This window comes from Odocoileus virginianus, chromosome 1, assembly GCF_023699985.2.
Source record: "Odocoileus virginianus isolate 20LAN1187 ecotype Illinois chromosome 1, Ovbor_1.2, whole genome shotgun sequence".
Lineage (NCBI taxonomy): Eukaryota > Metazoa > Chordata > Mammalia > Artiodactyla > Cervidae > Odocoileus > Odocoileus virginianus.
This window is the reverse complement of record NC_069674.1, coordinates 66,316,214-66,338,400: the sequence shown is the minus strand read 5'-3', so window position 1 is coordinate 66,338,400 and position 22,187 is coordinate 66,316,214. Positions and strand designations below refer to the sequence as shown.

At 40.2% G+C, this 22,187-nt stretch overlaps 1 protein-coding gene across 1 annotated transcript in view; it reads right to left on the bottom strand.

Annotated features, from left to right (window-relative positions):
• Positions 1–3,214: 3,214 nt before the first annotated feature.
• The window catches only part of LAMB4 (laminin subunit beta 4), a 107,101-nt gene continuing 88,128 nt past the window's right edge, over positions 3,215–22,187 (bottom strand). The window contains 5 exon segments of the mRNA XM_070476863.1: positions 3,215–4,092; positions 12,431–12,581; positions 13,828–14,004; positions 18,963–19,101; positions 21,508–21,715. Coding sequence (XP_070332964.1) covers positions 3,953–4,092; positions 12,431–12,581; positions 13,828–14,004; positions 18,963–19,101; positions 21,508–21,715 — 815 coding nt within the window. The 3' untranslated portion in view covers positions 3,215–3,952.

Sequence of the window (22,187 nt, the reverse complement as noted above, 5' to 3'; positions counted from 1 at the left end):
TGCTATTGAATCTTCTAGTCTGTCCCTACTGATCTGGTCACTACTCCCAGTAACTTTGGCTCCTGCCCTTCCCCTGACCCCTCCTCTTGATGTCAGAATTCAGCCGAGCTTTCTCTGTGTGGGTCCCTCATACATCAACAGACCTCCAAGTGCTGGGTGGATGATTTAGGAAAGTATTAGAAAAAATTATAATAGAGGCAAAGGAAATTGATACATACTGATGCCTGTAAGCATTTTATAGGAAGAATTAAAATGTATCTTCTTCTAATCATATTTTCAGTTGACTATCACCTATGGGTGCTTTACATACTCTAATTCTTTTTTGGCTACTTACATCGAATTATCTTTCTTAGATAGGAGGCTGAGCCATGCCTTTTATCAGGAAAGTTGATGAAACATTGCTTAGGCAGAATCCATGGATCTAAAATCAAGAGTGGAAATATATGTGATGCTCCTCACAATTATGCCTAAATGACTCTAAGGCGAAATTTTACTTTCTGTACCCATGACATTAGGCTCTTGTCTCTAATGAAGTGTGTTTTCACTTAATCACATAATAGTTGTTCTACTGAATTGGAATGCATACCAATTTCCAGTTTTTCAGGCTCCTCATGCTAAATGATAAACAGGTTGCAAAAAATGGGGTGGGGGTGAGGGTGGATTATAATAATTTCAATTGGATCTTGATTTTTAAAGGGAAATAGAGCTGTTGGGACACAGTGGCTAGAATCTGGACAGTCTAGTCCTGCCCTGTACCAGAGAAAAACATAAGAGCATTCTCCCCTATTCATGCAGGACCTTCCAAGACTCAGAATCCTCAGGAAAGAAGGTTTGGGTGATCCTACCTGGCAAAGGGATGTTTGCTGAAGACAGAACATAAAGAAAAATCAGAAATCCCCACTACAACTTCTCGAGTAGTTATAAAAATGAAGACTGTGACCTCCATCTGTGTTTCTCAATATGTGATGTTTTATAGGTACTTGTATTTTGTATAATAAAATACAAAATACATTTAACTTTTTAATCTATTGCCCCACGCCTGCTATTCTGTACTTAGCATATGTTGGTGGTGAAATTTGTTATTTTGATTATGAGTTCAGTACATCAAGATAGACTTACAACAGGAGTGGAAAAGAAATGGAGTTCAGCTGGAGACCCAGCTTGAGAGCTGGAGGCATTGAATGTGTGATGGGGGACCTTGGGTTGGTTCCTCTGAAGACATGGGACGTACTTTCAGATGGCTGAGCGAATGCAACGTTGTGTTTGGTGGAAATGCTTGTCTTTTAGAAGCTGGGATGAACAATGTATTATGGTATTAGAAAGCCAAAGAGGTAAGCTAGAATGGAAACTTGTGATTCTTTGTCGCCTGGCAGCAAAACTCTTCTTACTCTGGAAGAGTTCAAAGATAGGTGGAGGCCAAATTCCTTTTCTACTACCAAAGCCCAAGGGGGCAGACATTTTTCTCTTCTCACTCCCTGGCAGCCAGGGCACATGAAAAGGCTCAGCCAACTGGACACTTCCACCAGGGATGCTGAGTCATGAGAAAGTGACTCAAGGTGCAGAGACAGTTGGAAATGAACAGGATGGTGGAGAGTGTCTATCAGGGCCAGCCTGAGCATCCTCACTTGAGTGTCACCTGAGGTGTGATCTTGAATATACGTCCAGATGCAAAGCTGTCCTTGGGTACATTTTCTCCAGCTGTTTCTTTATTTTTTTTTTTTTGCCTATATCTTTTTGGTAAAATTCCCTTTCTGCGTGATAAACTATCGTTGGTTTTCAGGATTTGCAATCAAGGCAACTCACACTGGAAAATATCATAGCATTTGGATTTCTTTTGCTGTTAATTATTGGATTTCTTTCATTTTACCATAAGTATTGCTTTGGTGGATTATCCACAAAACTCCCCCTCCCACCCCTGTGTTTAAGATTTTTTTCTTAATGTACAAGTTTCACTGGTCTTAGGTTAGATCTTGCTATGCACTGTCAAATTACTTTGCAATGTATAAGAGATACTGTATTCATTGAATCTTTGTCTTGGTCACATCTTGTACAATGGATACTGCAAGTAATAGAAGTGAAGATGATTTATCCGACATTACTGAGGAATGAGATTTTCCACCAATGTACATTTGAAAAAAAGATAACCAAAGCTTATTATTTTCAACACCAAAGTTTTGAAAGCATAACCACTTTTTAATCACAACCTGTCCAAAGTCATCACATAATTCCTAACCTCATCAAGCTGCAGTCCCTGGAGGACCACAGAAATGATGGGTTTATCTTTGCCTTTGCACTCACACTTGGTGACCCAGATCACAGTGCTTTATTCATGACTGGGGAATTTTCAGTCTCTCCAGAACTCAACAGCCTCCTCAGTCAGAGGATAGAAACTCTCCCCTCTTTAATCCTTTCTTTGCTCCATGGCCTATTACTTGTACAGTCTGCCCACAGAAAAGGTAGAGCAACTGATGTGGTTATTGCAAACAGATCACCATGCTTGCAAAATTAAGTCTAGCATTTGTACCAAGTTGAAAGTCAGTATCCCAGTGGGAAAGTTGGAGCATGTTCCACTCTCTATATGGGATAGAGATATTTTGTGATAGCTGCGTTCTTCGACTCTGGCTCATTCTGTGTGCCATTGGTGGAAATTTCCAAAAGTCCAAGTGCTAAATGTGTGAAGGATTATAATCATATATTTCAAGAGAGATTTCTGCGATGGTTGTTTCTGTAGAAAAGTTTCATCCCATTCTTCAGAATCACCAGGGAAACTGTGATTTTCCTTGGTAACCTACATCTAAAGAAATTTCATATTTATATGTAATCATAAAGCCCCTTTGTTGAATTTTTAAATCCATCTGTTAAGAGTCAGCCCTTAATGGAAATGGTTCCAGCTGATTTTTCTCTTTCATACTGATGTTTATTATTTCTTATTCACAAATGTGGGGCCAAATTCCCTTAAAATAGTCCCTCTGAAGGAGAGCTTTCACAATGTGCTGTATTATATAACATACATGCAAAACAGGTTAATATTAAATAACAGATCCATTTTGAAATGAAATAATCTGAAACTAAACATGATCACTAGTCTTTTAAAAATAAGCATATTTTTACAGCAAACGTGCTAGCAGACAACTTATGAAAAGTAGCTCAATATTTATCTTCCTTCCTCAATATTCCAACACTAGAATATTGTTCTAGTGTCATTTGGGGAAAACAGAATCCTTTGGTTGAGAGAATGACTACATAGGAAAGTGGGTGTAAAAACAAGTTACATTTTGAATTGTATGCATTTTATTCAGAATGGAATAAGAGTTTTACAGACAAAGCATATCCAAATAAAATATAGGACAATCTAGTATATGCCATCCATATTTATGCCATTCTAGTATTAGAGATATTGGTTTGGTTAAATTTATTTTTATCTTATTGTGTTAACATTTAATATGAGATTTACACTCATTGCTTTTTAAGTGTATAATATGTTATCACTGACTATATGTATAATATGCAGTAGACCTTTACAACGTACTCATCTTGCTTAATTGAAACATCTTGCCTGTTGATTAGAACTCCGCATTCCCCCAACCCCAAATGCTGGCAACTTATTTAACACTTAGGCCACTGGACTGAAATGAGTATAAATACCTACTTATTTATAGATTTACACTTGTAACATGCAAGTCATTATTTTTAAGCTATAAAAGGAAAGGAAGGCGAAAACAAAGTTTCCTGAAACTAGAGATGATCTCTTTTCTATTCCATTTCTATCCCGTACGAAGTGGCATTTCCTTGGCCAGACTTCACTCCCCAGCCACGCTGGGCTAGGAGAGGACTCAAAGGAGGAGGAAGAAAAGGCTGGCCATTTGTGCTTCTCAGCTTCAGCGCAGCTCTTCAGGTTTGCTCATCAGAAGCCAGAAATGAAGGCACACATGATTTTGCATTTTAACCCCACCTAACTGTAGCAGGTAGCATAGTTATTTTCTTGGTCGACAATTTCATTTTTAATGGCAATGACTTGATCTTCCAACTGTTTCAGCTGATCAGCTTTTTCTTGTTTACTAAGATTCAAAGCTTGGATCTTCTTTTCCAAATCTTAAAGAAGAAAATGGAGGAAATATTTAATTAGGTCCCATTTATTTTTGCTTTTATTTTCATTACTCTAGAAGGTGGATCATAAAAGATCTTGCTGCAATTTATGTCAGAGAGTGTTCTGCCTATGTTTTCTTCTAAGAATTTTTATAGTATCCAGTCTTATGTTTTGGTCTTTAATCCATTCTGAGTTTCTTTTTGTGTATAGTGTTGGAGAATGTTCTAATTTCATTCTTTTACATGTAGCTGTCCAGTTTTCCCAGGCACCACTTATTGAAGAGATTTTTTTTTCCCATTGTATATTCTTGCCTCCTTTGTCATAGATTAGGTGACCATAGGTGCATGGGTTTATTTGGTCTTTCCATTCTGTTCCATTGGTCTATATTCTGTTTTTGTGCCAGTACCACATTGTTTTGATTATTGCAGCTTTGTAGTATAGTCTGACCTCAGGACACCTGATTCCTCCAGCTCCATTTTTCTTTCTCAAGATTACTTTGGCTGTTTGGGCTCTTTTGTGCTTCCATTCAAATTAAATATAGAGCTACTATTTGATTCAGCAATCCTACTCTTGGGCATATATTTGGAAGAAACCAAAATCTGAAAAAAATTCATGCATCCCAATGTTCACTGTAGCACTATTTACAATAGCCAGGACATGAAAGCCAACCTAAAAGTCTATCTACAGATGAATGGATAAAGAAGATGTGGTACATTTATACAAGGGAGTGTTGTTGTTGTTTAATCACTAAGTGTTATCTAACTTTTGTGACCCCATGGACTGTAGCCCACCAGGCTCCTCTGTCCATATTATTTTCCAGGCAAGAATATTGGAGTGGGTTGCCATTTCCTTCTCCAGGGGATCTTCCTGAGCCAGGGATCAAAACCATGTCTCCTGCATTGGCATTTGTGTGTGCCAAGTTGCTTCAGTCATGTCTGACTCTGTGCAACTCTATGAACTGTAGCCTGCCATGCTCCTCTGTCCATGGGACTCTCCAGGCATGAATATGGCAGTGGGTTGCCATGCCCTCCTCCAGGAGATATTCCCAACCCAGGGATCGGACCCACATCTCTTCTGTCTCCTGCATTAACAGGCAGATTCTTTATCACTGAGCCCCCAGGCACGCCCACAAGGGGATGTTACTTAGCCATAAAGAAGAATGAAATAATGCCATTTGCAGAAACATGGATGAACCTAGAGACCGTCACAGTGAATGGAGTAAGTCATAAAAAGACAGATATCATGATACCCCTTACATGTGGAATCACAAAATAGAAGCAGTCACAGACGTAGAAAACAAACATGGCTACCAAGGATGAAAGTAGGGGAAGGAAAACTGGGAGACTGGGATTGATGTAAATGCACTGCTATATATAAAATGGAAAACTAATAAGAACCTCCTGTATAGCACAGGGAACTCTACTCAATACTCTGTAACGACCTATTTGGGAGACGAATCTGCATGTTGATGTATAACTGATTCACTTTTCTCTACTGCAGAAACACAACATTGTAAATAAACTATATGCCAATAAAAATTAACTGAAAAATAAAATGGATTAAATGATACCTTTCTATTTGATAGATTACTCCTAGATACCCCCATCATACAAAACACAGGGATTTATATTTCAGTTAAGGGCATATTTAGTTTTGTGGTTTGAGACATAAATCATTTATTTTCACCAGATTTCTCAAGGTTTTCACTCAAATCAGCAGATAAATTGGTATTTTTGTCTAAAGAGAAATAGATTTCATTAGAAATGAAGAGAGATGATGAGCTTTGGTTGGATACGGTGACTTACTGTTTTTCCCAAGGTTTATTCTTGCTATTTTAACTTCACTTTCTAAACAAGCTTCCCAATTTTTCAGTAAAAAAAGCCTGAAGATATTTTTAAAAACACGTACATTTCTTCATTCCTCTCTGATACTGAAGTCCCTGAACAGTAAAAGCAAAGTAGTGCCTTTTACTCTTATCCATCCTTTCATCTTATCTATGATTGCATAAATCCATCCACACACCCATCCATGAATTCATCCATGCATGCATCCATCCAAGCATTTACTTATCTGTTCTTTATCCAACAAATATTTGGGAATTATAGTAAACCCTAATCAGGAGCTCATACAGTAGTGGATGAAAGAGGTAGAGAGAGCTACAGTTAACAGTGTGAGGTGGCCTTTAGAAAAGACACCGACCTTCTTTAGTGGAACTTCTAAAAGAAAGAAGTAAGCGTTTCACTTCACTTGGTTGTATCACAGGTGGATACTCAGGTTGTATCACATGTGGTTTGGGGTTACTGTCAAACTAGCATGTAGCATGTGTTTAGAATAACAAGCTAGACTGCTGGAGAAATATGAAACTGTCTTGTGAACAAAAGTTGAATTAACTGGCTATGCTTCAAACAGAGAAAGAAGATTCAGGATATGTACTATAGCTATTTTCAAGTACTTGTGGGCAGAAAAACAGAGTGTACACGTTTGGTCATCCTGAGGACATAGCATAAAACCAGTACATGAAAGCTCCATGAAGGGATTTTGTCTGAATATAAAGAACTTTCCCTGGCAGTCCAGTGATTAAGACTCTATACTCTCAACACAGGGAGCATGGGTCTGATCCCTGGTTAGGATCAAACATGTTGCAAGGCACAGCCAAAAAACAAATGAACAACTTTCTAGTAGTCACAGCAGTTCAAAGACTAAGAAGCTGCTATGGTAGGTGATGAGCATTCTATCAATCACTAGAAACTCACATACAGGCCATTTGGGATTGAAGAGGGGTTTTAGCATTAGAAGACTATTTGTTCTAAGAGAAAAATATTAATAGATCCTGGTGTTTCTACCAAGTCATTTAATAAAAGCATGCTGGATACTCTTCATCTGCCCCACCAGATCCATTTCCCATCCTGCCTGTCCTGGAAAGCCAACCTCCCTGGATGACATCACCTGGCTTCCTTGACCTCTGGCTTTCATTCACACTTGGCTGCCAGGCGGTTCTGAGAAGTGATGGGTGCGGGGGAGGGGAGTGAGCAGATTGCATCCCTGGGGAGCAGCAGAGTTCTGGCAGTTCTGCCATCTTTTGAGTCCAGCTCCTGCAAGGCGGCCTCCTCCCTTCTGCCCCGGTGTTCCCAGGGCTGCTTTCCAGCACTCACACTCCTGCTTCTCGTGGTCCCTTCGGGGATGCTAATGGCTTCTCTGCTGGTCACCCAGGACCTCCATGCCCTTGTTGCTGCCCTTAATTCCTACGCTTTAACTCTAGTGCCTTCCAACAAGAAATATAGCCTATTTACCTTCTCCCCTCAAACCAGGTCTAGCTTTCTTTGCCAGATGTTTGGACCAATAGAAAGTGGAAGAAATGATGTTACTGGACCTCAAGAGACTTGTGCCTTCGATTCACTCTAACAGAACCCTGTAAACACCAGGCTGTCAAGCAACCTGAGCCGAAAGACCTGGTGGAGAGAGGCACAGCCAATCCTGGGCCCTGGCAGACCTACCAGTTGACCCATCAGCCAATGCAGCTGCTTGAGTAACACCACAGGAGAGACCCACAGAAAAACAGTGCATGCTTGTTATTCTAAGATGCTAAATTTGGGGAACAGTGTTTGTGATGCGATGAATAGATAACTGAGACAACTCTGCTTATAAACACATGATCCAGAATTGCATCCAAGTGTGTTTTCATTTCTTGCTAGGATCCTGACTGACACAAAGCTCTGCGGAGGGATCGTGGCTGTAGACTGGGGCCCACTCTTCACTCTCTTCACTTTGACCTTGTCAAGTTAAGTCAGGGCTCCTTTCCCGAATCCCATGGGCCTCTCTTCCCAACAGATGGAATAGAATACAACCTTTGTGGTTCAGCCTGTTCCCAAGTGGCAGAGTTGGGAAGATGGCCAAACCACCATCTTATTTTCCTATCTTGTTGAGTTGTGAGCACAGCTTTAAAGTGAGAAGAAAGAAAGAAGTAGAAGGCATTATTTTTGGTCTCTCTGAGTAGATGTCCCCTGACTGAAACTTATCTTCCAACTTAATTTCAGGAACTGTGACAGTTTTAGTCTATGCGGGAAAGTGGAAACAATGTGGACCCTGACATAAAATATAAGACAGAAAGGATTCTCCCTGTGTTTTTGTTCCCATAACAGGGACCAAGGTCTGGGAATAATAGAAACTGATTCTTCATGGTATCACCCTTGGAGTTCAAGGTAAAGAAACATTTATCCTTTTGAATCTTAGTATTTATTTTTTAAATTATTAGGAAAATACTGAAAATGGAAAGAAGCTCACTACTTTAAAACAATTCTACAAATGTAAAAAGTAGTGTTTTCCTCTTCACCCGCCCCTTCCCCAGAGATCTCAAACAGTAAGAGTTTGGTGTTATTTTTCCTGACTTTGGCCCACACTGATGTTGCATTTTCATTTTTTTGCATGTCATAGCACGTATATAAATGGTTATAGGGCCAAAGACTCACTTTATAATTAGTTCAGTTCAGTTGCTCAGTTGTGTCCGACTCTGTGACCCCATGGACTGCAGCATGCCAGGCTTCCCTGTCCTTCACCAACTCCTGGAGCTTGCTCAAACCCATGTACATTGATTGAGTCAATGATGCCATCCAACCATCTCATCCTCTGTCATCCCCTTTTCCTCCTGCCTTCAATCTTTCCCAGCATCATGGTGTTTTCCAATGAGTCAGTTCTTTGCATCAGGTGGCCAAAGTACTGGAGTTTCAGTTTCAGCATCAGTCCTTACAAAGAATATTCAGGATTGATTTCCTCTAGAATTCAATGGTTTGATCTTGCAGTCCAAGGGACTCTCAAGAGTCTTCTCCAACAGCCCAGTTCAAAAGCATCAGTTCTTCAGCGCTCAGCTTTCTTTATAGTTCAACTCCAGTATCCTTGTCTAGAAAATCCCATAGACAGGAGCCTGGTGTGCTACAGTCCATGGGGTCACAAAGAGTCAGACACGACTGATCAATTAACACACAGACACACACACCCATACATGACTACTGGAAAAACCATAGCTTTGATTAGATGGACCTTTGTTGGCAAAGTTACGTCCCTGCTTTTTAATATGCTGTCTAGGTTGGTCATAACTTTTCTTCCAAGGAGCACGTGTCTTTTAGTTTCACGGCTGCAGTCACCATCTGCAGTGATTTTGGAGCCCCCAAAATAAAGGCTCTCACTGTTTCCATTGTTTCCCCATCTATTTGCCATGAAGTGATGGGACCAGTTGCCATGATCTTAGTTTTTTAAATGTTGAGTTTTAAGCCAGCTTTTCCACTCTCCTCTTTCACTTTCATCAAGAGGCTCTTCAGTTCTTCTTTGCTTTCTGCCATAAGGGTGGTGTCATCTGTATATGAGGTTAGTGATATTTCTCCCTGCAATCCATTTTATAATAAAGAAGCCCTTATAAGTCAGGAGTTTCAATTATTTTAATATTTTGAGAGTTACTTATATTCCAAATGAATTTGGTTAACTTGACAGCATTTGTTGTTGTTCAGTTGCTAAGTGGTGTCTGACTCTTTGTGATCTCATGGACTGCAGCACTCCAGGCTTCCTTGTCCTTCACTATCTCCTAGAGCTTGCTTAAACTCATGTCCATTGATTAGATGATACCATCCAACCATCTCTTCCTCTGTCATCCCCTTCTCTTCTTTCCCTCAATGTTTCCCAGCATCAGGGTCTTTAGGAAACAATAAATACAACTAGCAGTAAAACTAAACCACTCATCATTTGATATTTCTTGATGACTTAGAGGTGGTTCAGGACATGATGACTGCCCAGAACAATAATAAGTATCAGCTATGGGAAAAGTAGACTGATTAACTTTTTAATTATATATGTTCTGTGTTTACACAACTATTTATTTACTTAACCTCTGATGTCTGATGGAAACTAATTCTTTAGCCAAAGTGGTCTATGTTTTTCTTGGTCCTTTGGCTTTTATTTATTTAAGTTAATTTTTATTGGAGTGTAGTTGCTTCGGGTTTCCCAGGTGGTGCAAGTGGTAAAGAATCTGCCTGCAATGCAGGAGACACCAGTTCGATCCCTGGTTGGGAAGATCCTCTGGAGTAGAAAATGGCAACCCACTCCAGTATTCTTGCCTGGAAAACTCCATGGACAGAGAAGCCTGGTGGGCTACAGTCCACAGGGTTGCAAACACTCAGTCATGACAGCATGCACGCACATAGTTGCTTTACAACGTTGTGCTAGTTTCTGCTGTAGTTAGTTTCTTCTGTATGCCAACGTGGATCAGCTGTATGTACACATATGTCCCTTCTTGGTTTTGTGATTTCCTTTCCATTTAGCTCACCACAGAGCTCTGAGTAGAGTTCCCTGAGCTATACAGCTGGTTCTCATTAGTTATCTATATTACATATAGTATCAGTATTTACTACACTTCTTGCACTTCTTACATCAAAACTTTCATTTTGTTCAGAGTGTGTTTCCTTCTGAGTTGCTACCTACAGACCCGTGCTAAATGATGTAGCACTCTAGTATCTAGATCATACTAACTCCAAAAAGGTACTTTGAAGGAGAAGAGAAAATGAGCAGCATAGGTTAGGACAGGGTTCCCCACCTTGGCACTAGTGATATTTTGGGCAGGGTAACTGTTCATCGTCGGGAAGACACTCTGTGAATTATAGAACATTTAGCAACATCCCTAACCTCCATCCACTAGAACATTAGTTGAGCCACTAGTTGTGACAAACAGGAATGTCTTCAAACATTTCTATCCCCAAGGGAGGGGAGAAAATCACCTCTGATTAAGAAGCACCAAATTAGGGAACTTTCTTGGTGGTCTAGTGGCTTAGACTCTGTGCTCCCAATGCAGGGGGCCTGGGTTCAATCATTGCTAGGGAGCTAGAGTCTACATGCTACAACTGAAGATCCTGCATGCCATAACTCAGAACAAGACCCAGCACAGCCAAAGAAATAAAAATAGCACCAAATTAGGACAAGGGCATTTTAAGATGACTAAAGGCAGTTTCAGTGTGCTCCCATTAATACAGATCAGAGTTCGTCAATACTCTTTGACGTAAGACCAGGCACAAGGCATGTTCCGTTACAGTCATAAACCCAGCTCCTACTTCTGTCTCAACTCAGTGGACTCATAAGTGGTTAAACTGTGTCAACAATAAATTGAAACTGGTATTTGTTCTACTAGGAAGGTGGAATATTATTATATGATGTTATTGTCAAACTGGGGGAGTGCATAAAAGGACAGATAGAACTATTACATGATCTGGGAATCCTCAATGTGTGTATTCATCTGAAAGAAACAAAATCTGTATCTCAAAGAGATACTGCTCTCCTGTGTTCCCTGCAGCACTATTCACAATAGCCGAGACATGCAAACAACCTGTGTCTGTCATGGATGACTGGATAAAAACAATGTGAGAGGCATATATACATATATCCGTTATATACATATGTATGTATAAATACAGTTCAGCCATAAAAAACAAGGAAATCCTGCCCATGTGCGACAGTGGACGAACCTAGAGGACATTATGCCAAGTGAAAATAAACCAGACAGAGAAAGATAAATACTATGTGATCTCACTCATATGTGGAATCTATATGTGGAATCAACACACAGAATGAGGAGGATTGTAGCTGCCATGGGTTGGGGGAGTAGAGGACACTGGGGAGATGTTGGTCAAAGAATGCAAACTTCAGTTGTAAGATGAATGGTTCTGTGGGTCAACCAGATTGTACTGTACACATCAGTAGGTCAGAAGCATTATTACCACATATACAAAAAGGTTGGGCTTCCCTGGTGGCTCAGAGGGTAAAGAGTCTGCCTGCAATGCGGGAGCCCTGGGTTCAATCCCCGTGTTGGTTAGATCCCCTGGAGAAGGAAATGGCAATCCACTCCAGTACTCTTGACTGGAAAATTCCATGGATGGAAGAGCCTGGTAGGCTACATTCCATGGGGTTGCAAAGAGTCACACATGACTAAGCAACTTCACAGGCTTCCCTGGTAGCTCAGTCGGTAAAGAATCTGCCTGCAGTGCAGGAGACCCAGGTTCAATTCCTGGGTTGGGAAGATCCCCTGGAGAAGGAAATGGCAACCCAATCCAGTATTCTTGCCTGGAGAATCCCGTGGACAGTAAGGCCGGCCAGTACAGTTCATGGGGTTGCAAGAGTCGGACACAACTTAGTGACGAAACCACCCCCACAGAGAGGTAATTATGTGAGGTGGTGGATGTGTTAACTTAATTGCAGTAGTCATTTCACAACATACATATTCATCAAATCATCACACTGTACACTTTAAATACATACAATTGCTTGTCAATTATACTTTAAAAAAGCTGGGAACATCTAAAGAATAGGTGCCTGCTATTCTCATCTTGTCCTCTGTGTCTCCAGCCAGGTTTGCTGCTGCATCTGTTAGCTGTTTCACTTTTCCTAATGTTTCCTTTGTCAGTCCTGGCGCGCTCATCTTATGCTGAAGAACAGCATATTGATTCTGTAGCTCAACAAACTCCTACAACAGGGTAACATTCTCATTATCAGAAGATACTTGTAAAGCACACACACATGTGATGTCTGCCTGATACTGTGCATAAAAGAAGAGGCAACTCTCATCCACTCAATACGTTTGAGTCACTCTGAGATGTCCAACAGGGCTTTCATCTGCATTGTTTGTTTGTTTACAGGTCGAGAAAATTCTCAGCTTTAGTGAATTAAAAATGAAAATTTCCTGTTATAAAATATCATACATTGCTTTATGTGATGGCAACTATTTATGAGGTACCAGTTTGTCCTGAAGTATAAGGTCAGAGCTACACAGGACAGAACTGACTCAGTGCTGCCCTTGACAAAGGTCTCGGTTCAGTTGGGTTGAGCACTTACAAGTGCAAGGTGAAGGTCAGAGAGAGGGGTGAGCATTCAGAAGCAAGGACACAGGATTTGCTTGGCACAAAGGTGAGACAGGAGCGTGGTAGGAAGGGAGGCAGGAGGTTATGAAAGGCTCCCTCAATATTAGGAGGGAAATCTTCAGGGTCAGCCTGAGTAGCTGACAACCTAGAATGTTAGATTAAATGAATACAGGCCCAACCCAGGAATGGACTGTGGCAGTGGTAGAAGGTGGGCAGGAAGCACCTTTCTCAACCTCTGTTCCATAGAAAACACCCTCAACTCCCAAGTGAGTGGAAAATGTACCTAGCACAGTAGGAATTAAGAGCAAGAAAATACACCAATTATAAAAAACACTTCAACCTCTTTCTTTTGCTTAAGCTGCTATATGAATGAGACCAGCCAAAGATTTCCTGCCAAGAAAATGAGTTGATAGCTTCTTTCAGCAACCGAAATGAACAGGCCATTTTCCACAACTGGTTCAAGAACTCATTCTGATTTTTGTAACTCAATCTATTCTCTTTGGCAGGTGACTTGTACTTCTTTATCTGCTATGTGATTTAATTAGAGCAAAGGGCAGATACGTACAGTTAGACCCATGACATAAATTGTGAACATTTGGAAGTTTAGGAAAAAATTCGATTAGATGGGGTAAACAGTCTAACATAATCTAGTCACAAAACTCTTCCTTGGGAGACAGCCCTCCATGTACAGAAGCGTCTCCATGCCCAGCAGGGTCCCTACACACACACTATGGAACATGGACCAGCACTAAAGGAAATGCTGACAAATGGCACAAAAATCTGGGGTTAAGGGATTCTCTTTCAAAGAAGCACTGTCTGTCTGCTTTTGGTGGCAGAGGCAGGACCAACGACCTCCTCAAGGCCCCCAGCCTGGTGCTGGGCTGCTTCAGCCTGAGCTCGTGCGCGAACAGCCTCGCCTCGGTTCCTCTGCAAGGTGGTCTAGAGCTGGGCAAGTCCACGCTCCGACGCGGACTGGTGCTTTGCTATGTCCAGCTTCTTCTTCGTCTCCTGGGCCTGATTTTCAGCCTGCTGTTGATTGAAACACCAGGAAGGAAAAAGTTTCTTTACGTAATAAACAAACAAGAAAATAAATGATGTAATGATCCCTCGACAACTAAGCTAGGTGTAAAGGGAAAGAAAACTGTTCCTTTGCTTTTTCTGTTCTATTAAAACAATGTTATAATGCTTCAGACAATAGGGTCTAAGAGAAAATATGGCACATATCAATGTAGCCACCCTCTGGCCTAAGAGTAAGTAATGCCATGAGCCAAGGTCTTGGGTGTACCACCCTCCTCTCCATATCTCCCTCCACCCCCTCAAAGGTTACCACTACCCTGAATCTAATACTTTTTATTCCACATACTTCCTTTCATTCCATATGTGTGTGTGTGTGTGTGTGTGTGTGTGTGTGTGTGTGTGTACATACATGTATTAACTGTCTTTTGGGGTATTTCTAACAAAATACAGTATTTTCTACTTTTAAACTTTATACGTATAGCATCCTGTGTTTTTCTGCTGCTTGAATTTTTAAATTCAAAATTATGCTTGTACAGGTCATTTAAGCCAATTTGCATAGCTCTTGTGTATTCACTTTTACCAGTTTAAAGTGTTTCACAGTTTGACTGTACAAAAATTGACTCTTCTATTCTCTGGCAATGCAGGGGTGGCTTCTAATTTTTTTCTCCCTTATAAATAATAACAAACCCCTTACACTTATTCCTTATTTTGGTGACTATGCTTGCATATCTAAAAGTCTGATCTGTCATTTGTTATCTCTTTTGTTCTTTGGTCAAAGTTTCATACCTTCTTTGATTTTTCTTAAGCATAATAAACACTCTATTTTGTATCGGATATCCAGTAATGGTTATATCTGAAGTCTCCTGCATTCTCTTGTTTGCTATTTCTGATGATTCTGGCTTAAGGCAAGTTGTTTCTTTATTATGTGTTTTAAGGGAACCCTTTGAGGCTTGGTTTTAAGGTTCAGTCCTTTGGAAAGGATATCTCATGGCCTCTGTCAGGCATCTGAGGGCCTTGATAACTCAGGGTCACTTTAAATGACATTTTTAGCTTGGTTTATGGGGGTTACCCAGGCAGTGTGGATTCGAGCCCCATCTTACCTGAGAGCCAGCTTGTTAATAATTTTCAGTGAAGATTATCCCCCTCCACACAGAGGCTAGTGTCTTTACCATCTCTCTCTGTGGAATGGTCTAACATTTCCTTGAGGGTGTGCCTTTTAAGGTTCCTACTCTCTGCAGGGCCTCACTGCCTCCTTGGATGGGTTTTGTCTTCTATTACTTATGGCAGCTATGGAAACCAGCAGTGCTGATACCCCAGGGATTGGCAGTGGCCCTCTGTCTGCTGTCGGCTTCCTGCTCGATTAACTCTCTGGATCATGCTTTCCCGTCATTTTTGGCCTCTGAAGATGTCCTCCATTTTTTACCAATTCAGCGATGCATCTAAACATGCTTTAAAATAACTTTTTCAGGTTTCTTTTTGTTGTTGTTGTTAGGTGGGTTCCTTTGTGTACTGGTCCATCAAGCTGCTAGAAACAGAAGCCCCTTCCTGTGCCCTTGGGTATATGTGGGAGTTTTTCTAGAGTAGGAATCTGCAAGCTTTTTCTGTAAACGGCCTGACAGTAAACATTTTATACATTGTGGTCCAGAAAATCTCTATTGCAACTATTCAACTCAGTGCCCTGGCTGCGCAAATGGCCTATGGACAATATGTGGCTGAATTCCAATCAAACTGTGTGACTTTGGACTTTACAAGAGTTGGTGGGTGCATGCGGCCCCTGGGCTGTGTTTTGCCAACGCCTATTCTAGAGTAGATGCACAGAGGAGAAAACCTGGAGGCCTTCTTTATTTTTTGCACCTATATATGTGCAACCTCTTCATATCTAACCTTTTTTTTTTTCCATTTATTGTTATTAGTTGGAGGCTAATTACTTTACATCATTGCAGTGGTTTTTGTCATACATTGAAATGAATTAGCCATGGATTTACATGTATTCCCCATCCCGGTCCCCCCTCCCACCTCCCTCTCCACCCCATCCCTCTGGGTCTTCCCAGTGCACCAGGCCCGAACGCTTGTCTCATGCATCCAACCTGGGCTGGTGATCTGTTTCACCCTAGATAATATACATGTTTCGATGCTGTTCTCTTGAAACATCCCACCCTCGCCTTCTCCCACAGAGTCCAAAAGTCTGTTCTATACATCTGTGTCTCTTTTTCTGTTTTGCATATAGGGTTATCGTTACCATCTTTCTAAATTCCATATATATGTGTTAGTATACTGTAATGGTCTTTATCTTTCTGGCTTACTTCGCTCTGTATAATGGGCTCCAGTTTCATCCATCTCATTAGAACTGATTCAAATGAATTCTTTTTAATGGCTGAGTAATATTCCATGGTGTATATGTACCACAGCTTCCTCATCCATTCGTCTGCTGATGGGCATCTAGGTTGCTTCCATGTCCTGGCTATTATAAACAGTGCTGTGATGAACATTGGGGTGCACGTGTCTCTTTCAGATCTGGTTTCCTTGGTGTGTATGCCCAGAAGTGGGATTGCTGGGTCATATGGCAGTTCTATTTCCAGTTTTCTAAGGAATCTCCCCACTGTTCTCCATAGCGGCTGTACTAGTTTGCATTCCCACCAACAGTGTAAGAGGGTTCCCTTTTCTCCACACCCTCTCCAGCATTTATTGCTTGTAGACTTTTGGATAGCAGCCATCCTGACTGGCGTGTAATGGTACCTCATTGTGGTTTTGATTTGCATTTCTCTGATAATGAGTGATGTTGAGCATCTTTTCATGTGTTTGTTAGCCATCTGTATGTCTTCCTTGGAGAAATGTCTGTTGAGTTCTTTGGCCCATTTTTTGATTGGGTCATTTATTTTTCTGGAGTTGAGCTGGAGGAGTTGCTTGTATATTTTTGAGATTAATCCTTTGTCTGTTGCTTCATTTGCTATTATTTTCTCCCAATCTGAGGGCTGTCTTTTCACCTTGCTTATAGTTTCCTTTGTTGTGCAAAAGCTTTTAAGTTTCATTAGGTCCCATTTGTTTATTTTTGCTTTTATTTCTAAAATTCTGGGATGTGGGTCATAGAGGATCCTGCTGTTATTTATGTCGGAGAGTGTTTTGCCTATGTTCTCCTCTAGGAGTTTTATAGTTTCTGGTCTTACATTTAGATCTTTAATCCATTTTGAGTTTATTTTTGTGTATGGTGTTAGAAAGTTTTCTAGTTTCATTCTTTTACAGGTGGTTGACCAGTTTTCCCAGCACCACTTGTTAAAGAGGTTATCTTTTTTCCATTGTATATCCTTGCCTCCTTTGTCGAAGATAAGGTGACCATAGGTTCGTGGATTTATCTCTGGGCTTGCTATTCTGTTCCATTGATCTATATTTCTGTCTTTGTGCTAGTACCATACTGTCTTGATGACTGTGGCTTTGTAGTAGAGTCTGAAGTCAGGCAGATTGATTCCTCCAGTTCCATTCTTCTTTCTCAAGGTTACTTTGGCTATTCGAGGTTTTTTGTATTTCCATACAAGTTGTGAAATTATTTGTTCTAGTTCTGTGAAAAATACCGTTGGTAGTTTGATAGGGATTGCATTGAATCTATAGATTGCTTTGGGTAGTATAGCCATTTTGACAATATTGATTCTTCCAATCCATGAACACGGTATATTTCTCCATCTGTTTGTGTCCTCTTTGATTTCTTTCATCAGTGTTTTATAGTTTTCTATGTATAGGTCTTTTGTTTCTTTAGGTAGATATACTCCTAAGTATTTTATTCTTTTTGTTGCAATGGTGAATGGTATTGTTTCCTTAATTTCTTTTTCTGTTTTCTCATTGTTAGTGTATATATCTAACCTTTTTTAAAATTTCCTGGTGTACTAATCCTGTTCTGGTGCTTTCTGCTTTTCTTTTCAGGATGCCTGTATTTTGATATCTAAAACGAGCTGAAGAACAGGGACTGAGGAGCTTGCAGTCTGCTGGGAAGGGGATGAGCCTTGGAGGAGAGATGTCATGGATTCGCAGAGTAGGACCTGTTCTGTCCTTTAACTGCCAGGCTTCCTCTTCCAGACCTATCACGTGGGTTAAAGCAGGCTTTATTCCTGCCAAACTCTGGGTGGAACCCTTTCTTTTGGGTTATCTTTCAGTTTTAGGATATGCTGGTGAGATTTTATGTAAATTTCATTATAAAAGTCTGGCAACAATTAATTTAATTTCTTTGGTTGGTGAGCTTTCAAAGCTCTATGACTTTCCCTGGTATAAGAACGGATAATATGATATCACTTATATGTGGAATTTAAAATACAACACAAATAAACCTATCTACCAAACAGAAACAGACTTACAGACATAGAGATTAGACTTCTGACTGCCAACATGGGGGGTGGGGCCAGGGGGCTGGGAGGGATGGACTGGGAATTTGGGGGCAGTGGATGTTAAATATCACATTTAAAATGAATAAACAACAAGGTCCTGCTCTATAGGACAGGGAGCCATAGCCAATCTCTTGGGATAAACCATAATGGAAAAGAGTATTTTAAAAGAATGTGTATATGTGTAAAACTGAATTACTTTGCTGGACAGCAGACACTGGCACAACAATCTAAATCAACTATATTCCAACTAAAAGATTAAAAAAAAAAAAAGAAGGGATATACTGTCCTCACATCTATCACTAATTAGCTGTGTGACCTTAGGCAAGTGACTTAGCTTCCCCAGGTCTTACTTTCTTCATTTACAAGTTGGTGGTAGCACCTGCTTTGTCCCCTAGGCTTGGCCAACAGTGAAAAGAGATAATACTGGGAGAGCTCTGTAGAAGATTAATTACACATATAATACCATCATAGTCTTATTTATCATCATAATGATCCCATTGAACAGGTAAGACAAGCATGACATTGGCAGACATAAAACCTGTGCTGTTTCCACAGTTGAAGTTTATTTTAGGTTAGTTTCAAAGAAGATAAAGAAAATACCCGAAGTTCGTTCTTTTTGATTTTTGTTATCTCGGCAGTCAGCTGTGTGATGGTAGAATCTGCCCATCCTTGAGTGATTTGAACTTGTTGCAACTTCTTCACCATTTTGCTGAGACTTGATAGAACATTTTCTGCTTTTCTGAGGTAAGATATTAACATATCAGATTAGATAAATAAACAATTATTCATTTATTTCACCTTGAAAGTTCATTCGACTCAACCAAAAACTTTCCTGAATTATTCATAAAGTCTGTTTAAATTACTCTCGAGCAAGGCAAAGTGCTGAAGTCTTCATTTTGAGAAACAGGTATATTTAAATGCCAATAAAAACACATATATTGTATATGCCTACATAGGTACAGATTTTGCCAGGTATGGAAATCAAAGATATAGATATCATTTCTTAACTTGTCATAAGCAGAGCGATTTGGGTAATAAAAGTGCCAAGCTTGGAACAACAACAACAGAAAATTATCTTCAGCCAGTTCTTTCCTGACTCCTCAAACTTAAGCAATGCTCTTGAAATCCTTATGGGGGGTGGGGTGGGTGGGGGAGGGCAAGTCAAGAGGCTCCACAGAGAGCAAAGAGAGTGAAAGGCTTTGCATTTACAGGCTGTGTTTATTCAGGTTTATTTAAGCTTCACTGACATTCCAGCCGCCCAGGGGCCCAGTCAGAGGTTAAAATCACAAGCATTCCAAGTGATAGTCTATTTTACAGAAATGAGCTCACCTCAAGTCAACATTCATCAGATACTTAGATCTACGGGCTCAGAAGAACCTTTGGAAGAATGTACGAAGTCAGGGAGATTGCTGACTGACCTTAGCAGAGACATTGTTAGAAATGCTTGTATAGGAGCAAAAATAGCTAAACGGCAAAACATCCCCTTCTCCAATCAACCCATCCTCTCCTCCTGGTGGTAATTTTTTTTCTGTTTAAAGAAAAATACCGTTTTATAAGAGCAGTTTTAGGGTTACAGCAAAATTGAGAGGAAGGTACAGAGATTTCCCATACATTTCTAACCTCCCCAGTTACTGACACCCCACCCCAGAGGGTCCATTTGTTACAACTGATGAACCTACACTGACACATCATAATCACCCAAAGTCCACAGTTTACATTAGGGCTCACTCTTGGTGTTGTCCATTCTGTGGGTTTGGACAAATGTATAATGACATGTATTTATCACTATAGTATCAAACTGAGTATTTTCACTGTCCTAAAATTCCTCTGTGTTTGCCCATTCATCCCTCCCCGCAATCCCTGCAACCACTGATCTTTTTTTTTTTTCTTTTTCACTGTCCCCATAGTTGTGCTATTTCCAGAAGGTCTTAGAGTAACAATCATACAGTTATGTAGCTTTCCTTTTCTACATTTCTTTCTCTACAGTTACAGAAAGGGGTTCCAGAGTCTTTCCTTCTCATAACTCTCCCTATCCCCATATCTTTTTACTGTATTCTTTTTTCCCTTAGATTTTCAATGTACTGCTCATTATAGCACATTTAGAGAACACTCCCCAAAAAAGAAGAAAGAAGAAAAAAATATCGGAGAGAAAATTTACCAATACTTCTACCACCTTTTATGATATTGGCATATTCTAACATTTTTGTCCTTATAAGACTTTTGTTTCCATGACTGAGAGCCTCTTCTGTGTATACTGTGTTATCTTCTTTTTAAAAGTATTAACATTACACTAAGAATCTCTGCATGCTACTTCATCAGCATCATTTTTAACAGCAGTATGATCATGCTGTAGTTACTTAATCTTCCTAGTTGTAAACAGTAAAACTGGAAGGGGCTGGGCTTTCAGCAGAGTCTGAGGGACTTTATTTGTATAAGTGGATGGTGAGACAGTGAAGACAGTTCAGGTCTCAATTCTGCTTCGGGGCATCCAAAAATGATGGTGGATGTAGATGACAATACCATCATCCACTGACCCTATGACCTTGACTCACAGTACCCCATGATCAACGTCAAGGTGGCGTCTCATCTCTGGTTAGCGAAGTCAACAAGGGATAAAGCAGCAAGGATTAGTTGACTTTGTGTGCTGTATATGTCATTCTATTCCAGTACCACTTTTGGGGCACTAGAGTCCTTCTCTTCCTTACCATCAAATCTTTTATATATATATATATATAAGTTTAGATTTTCAAAGTACTGCTTATTGCCATAAATATAGAAAGAACCAAAAATCAGTATAAAAGAAGGGAAAATACACAGATATTCCCACCACTTGTTAAGATACTGGCATAAAATTAACATACAGCTTTTACTGGCGTATATTGGTATAAAGAGGTAACAGACCACAGGAAGAGTGCTCAGTCTAAGGAAAATGGGAAACCAGCATCTGTGCCCTGCCTCCCAGCTTCCCAGCTTCCAGCTTCCTGGGGCACCTCCACAGACAGCTGAGCCTTCATTTGGGGCAATGAACTATCAGAGGGTAATTTCATTTGAATGTTGTAGCTCCTTAGGCAAATATTTTTCTGATGGCCTTTCAGCAGATTGCCTGTTAGAGCAGGAGGAGAACATTAATATTAATTGTACTTACTTAGCTGCTTCTGCCTTCACCAGAACCTTTTGGGCTCCATCTGCTGCTTTGTTTAGCCTGTCCTCTTCCCTCCTGTAGTCCTCACAGAGTTGCGTAAGTTTCTGTATTTTGTCAAGTTCATGGGTTAGATTTTGCGATGCTATTGGTAGGTGGATGTCAAGTACACGATTTGCCACCTTCTCTACATCCTCTGGAGGCACATTTTCCTCTTAAATAAGAATGTGTTTTAGATAACTGCGTTTCCTTATCACTCCATCTTGTCAATATCATCACAATGAATTCTAAGTTAAATCTATTTGTATTTGATTAGTGTCCCTAGAATACAGGAACTAGACTGAGTGTCCCATAGACTCTTCTGCATCTTCAATTTCCCCTTCTCTGTGAAAGAAACACTGTTTGTGTAACGATGAACACAACCTGTATAAATGTTTGTTGGAAAAATGAAAAATAACAGATTTGGGATATTTTGTGACCTACAAAATGTCTTCACAAGAATTGCTTATTGTAAGTACAGATTCAAAAACAATTAAAATGTTTAGATGCCTGTCATTAAGATTCAAAACCATGGAAAACTATTATGCATAGAGTGGATCAGCAACAAGGTCCTACTGTATAGCACAAGGAACTATATTCAATATCCTGTGATAAGCCGTCATGGAAAGGAATATAAAAAAGAATGG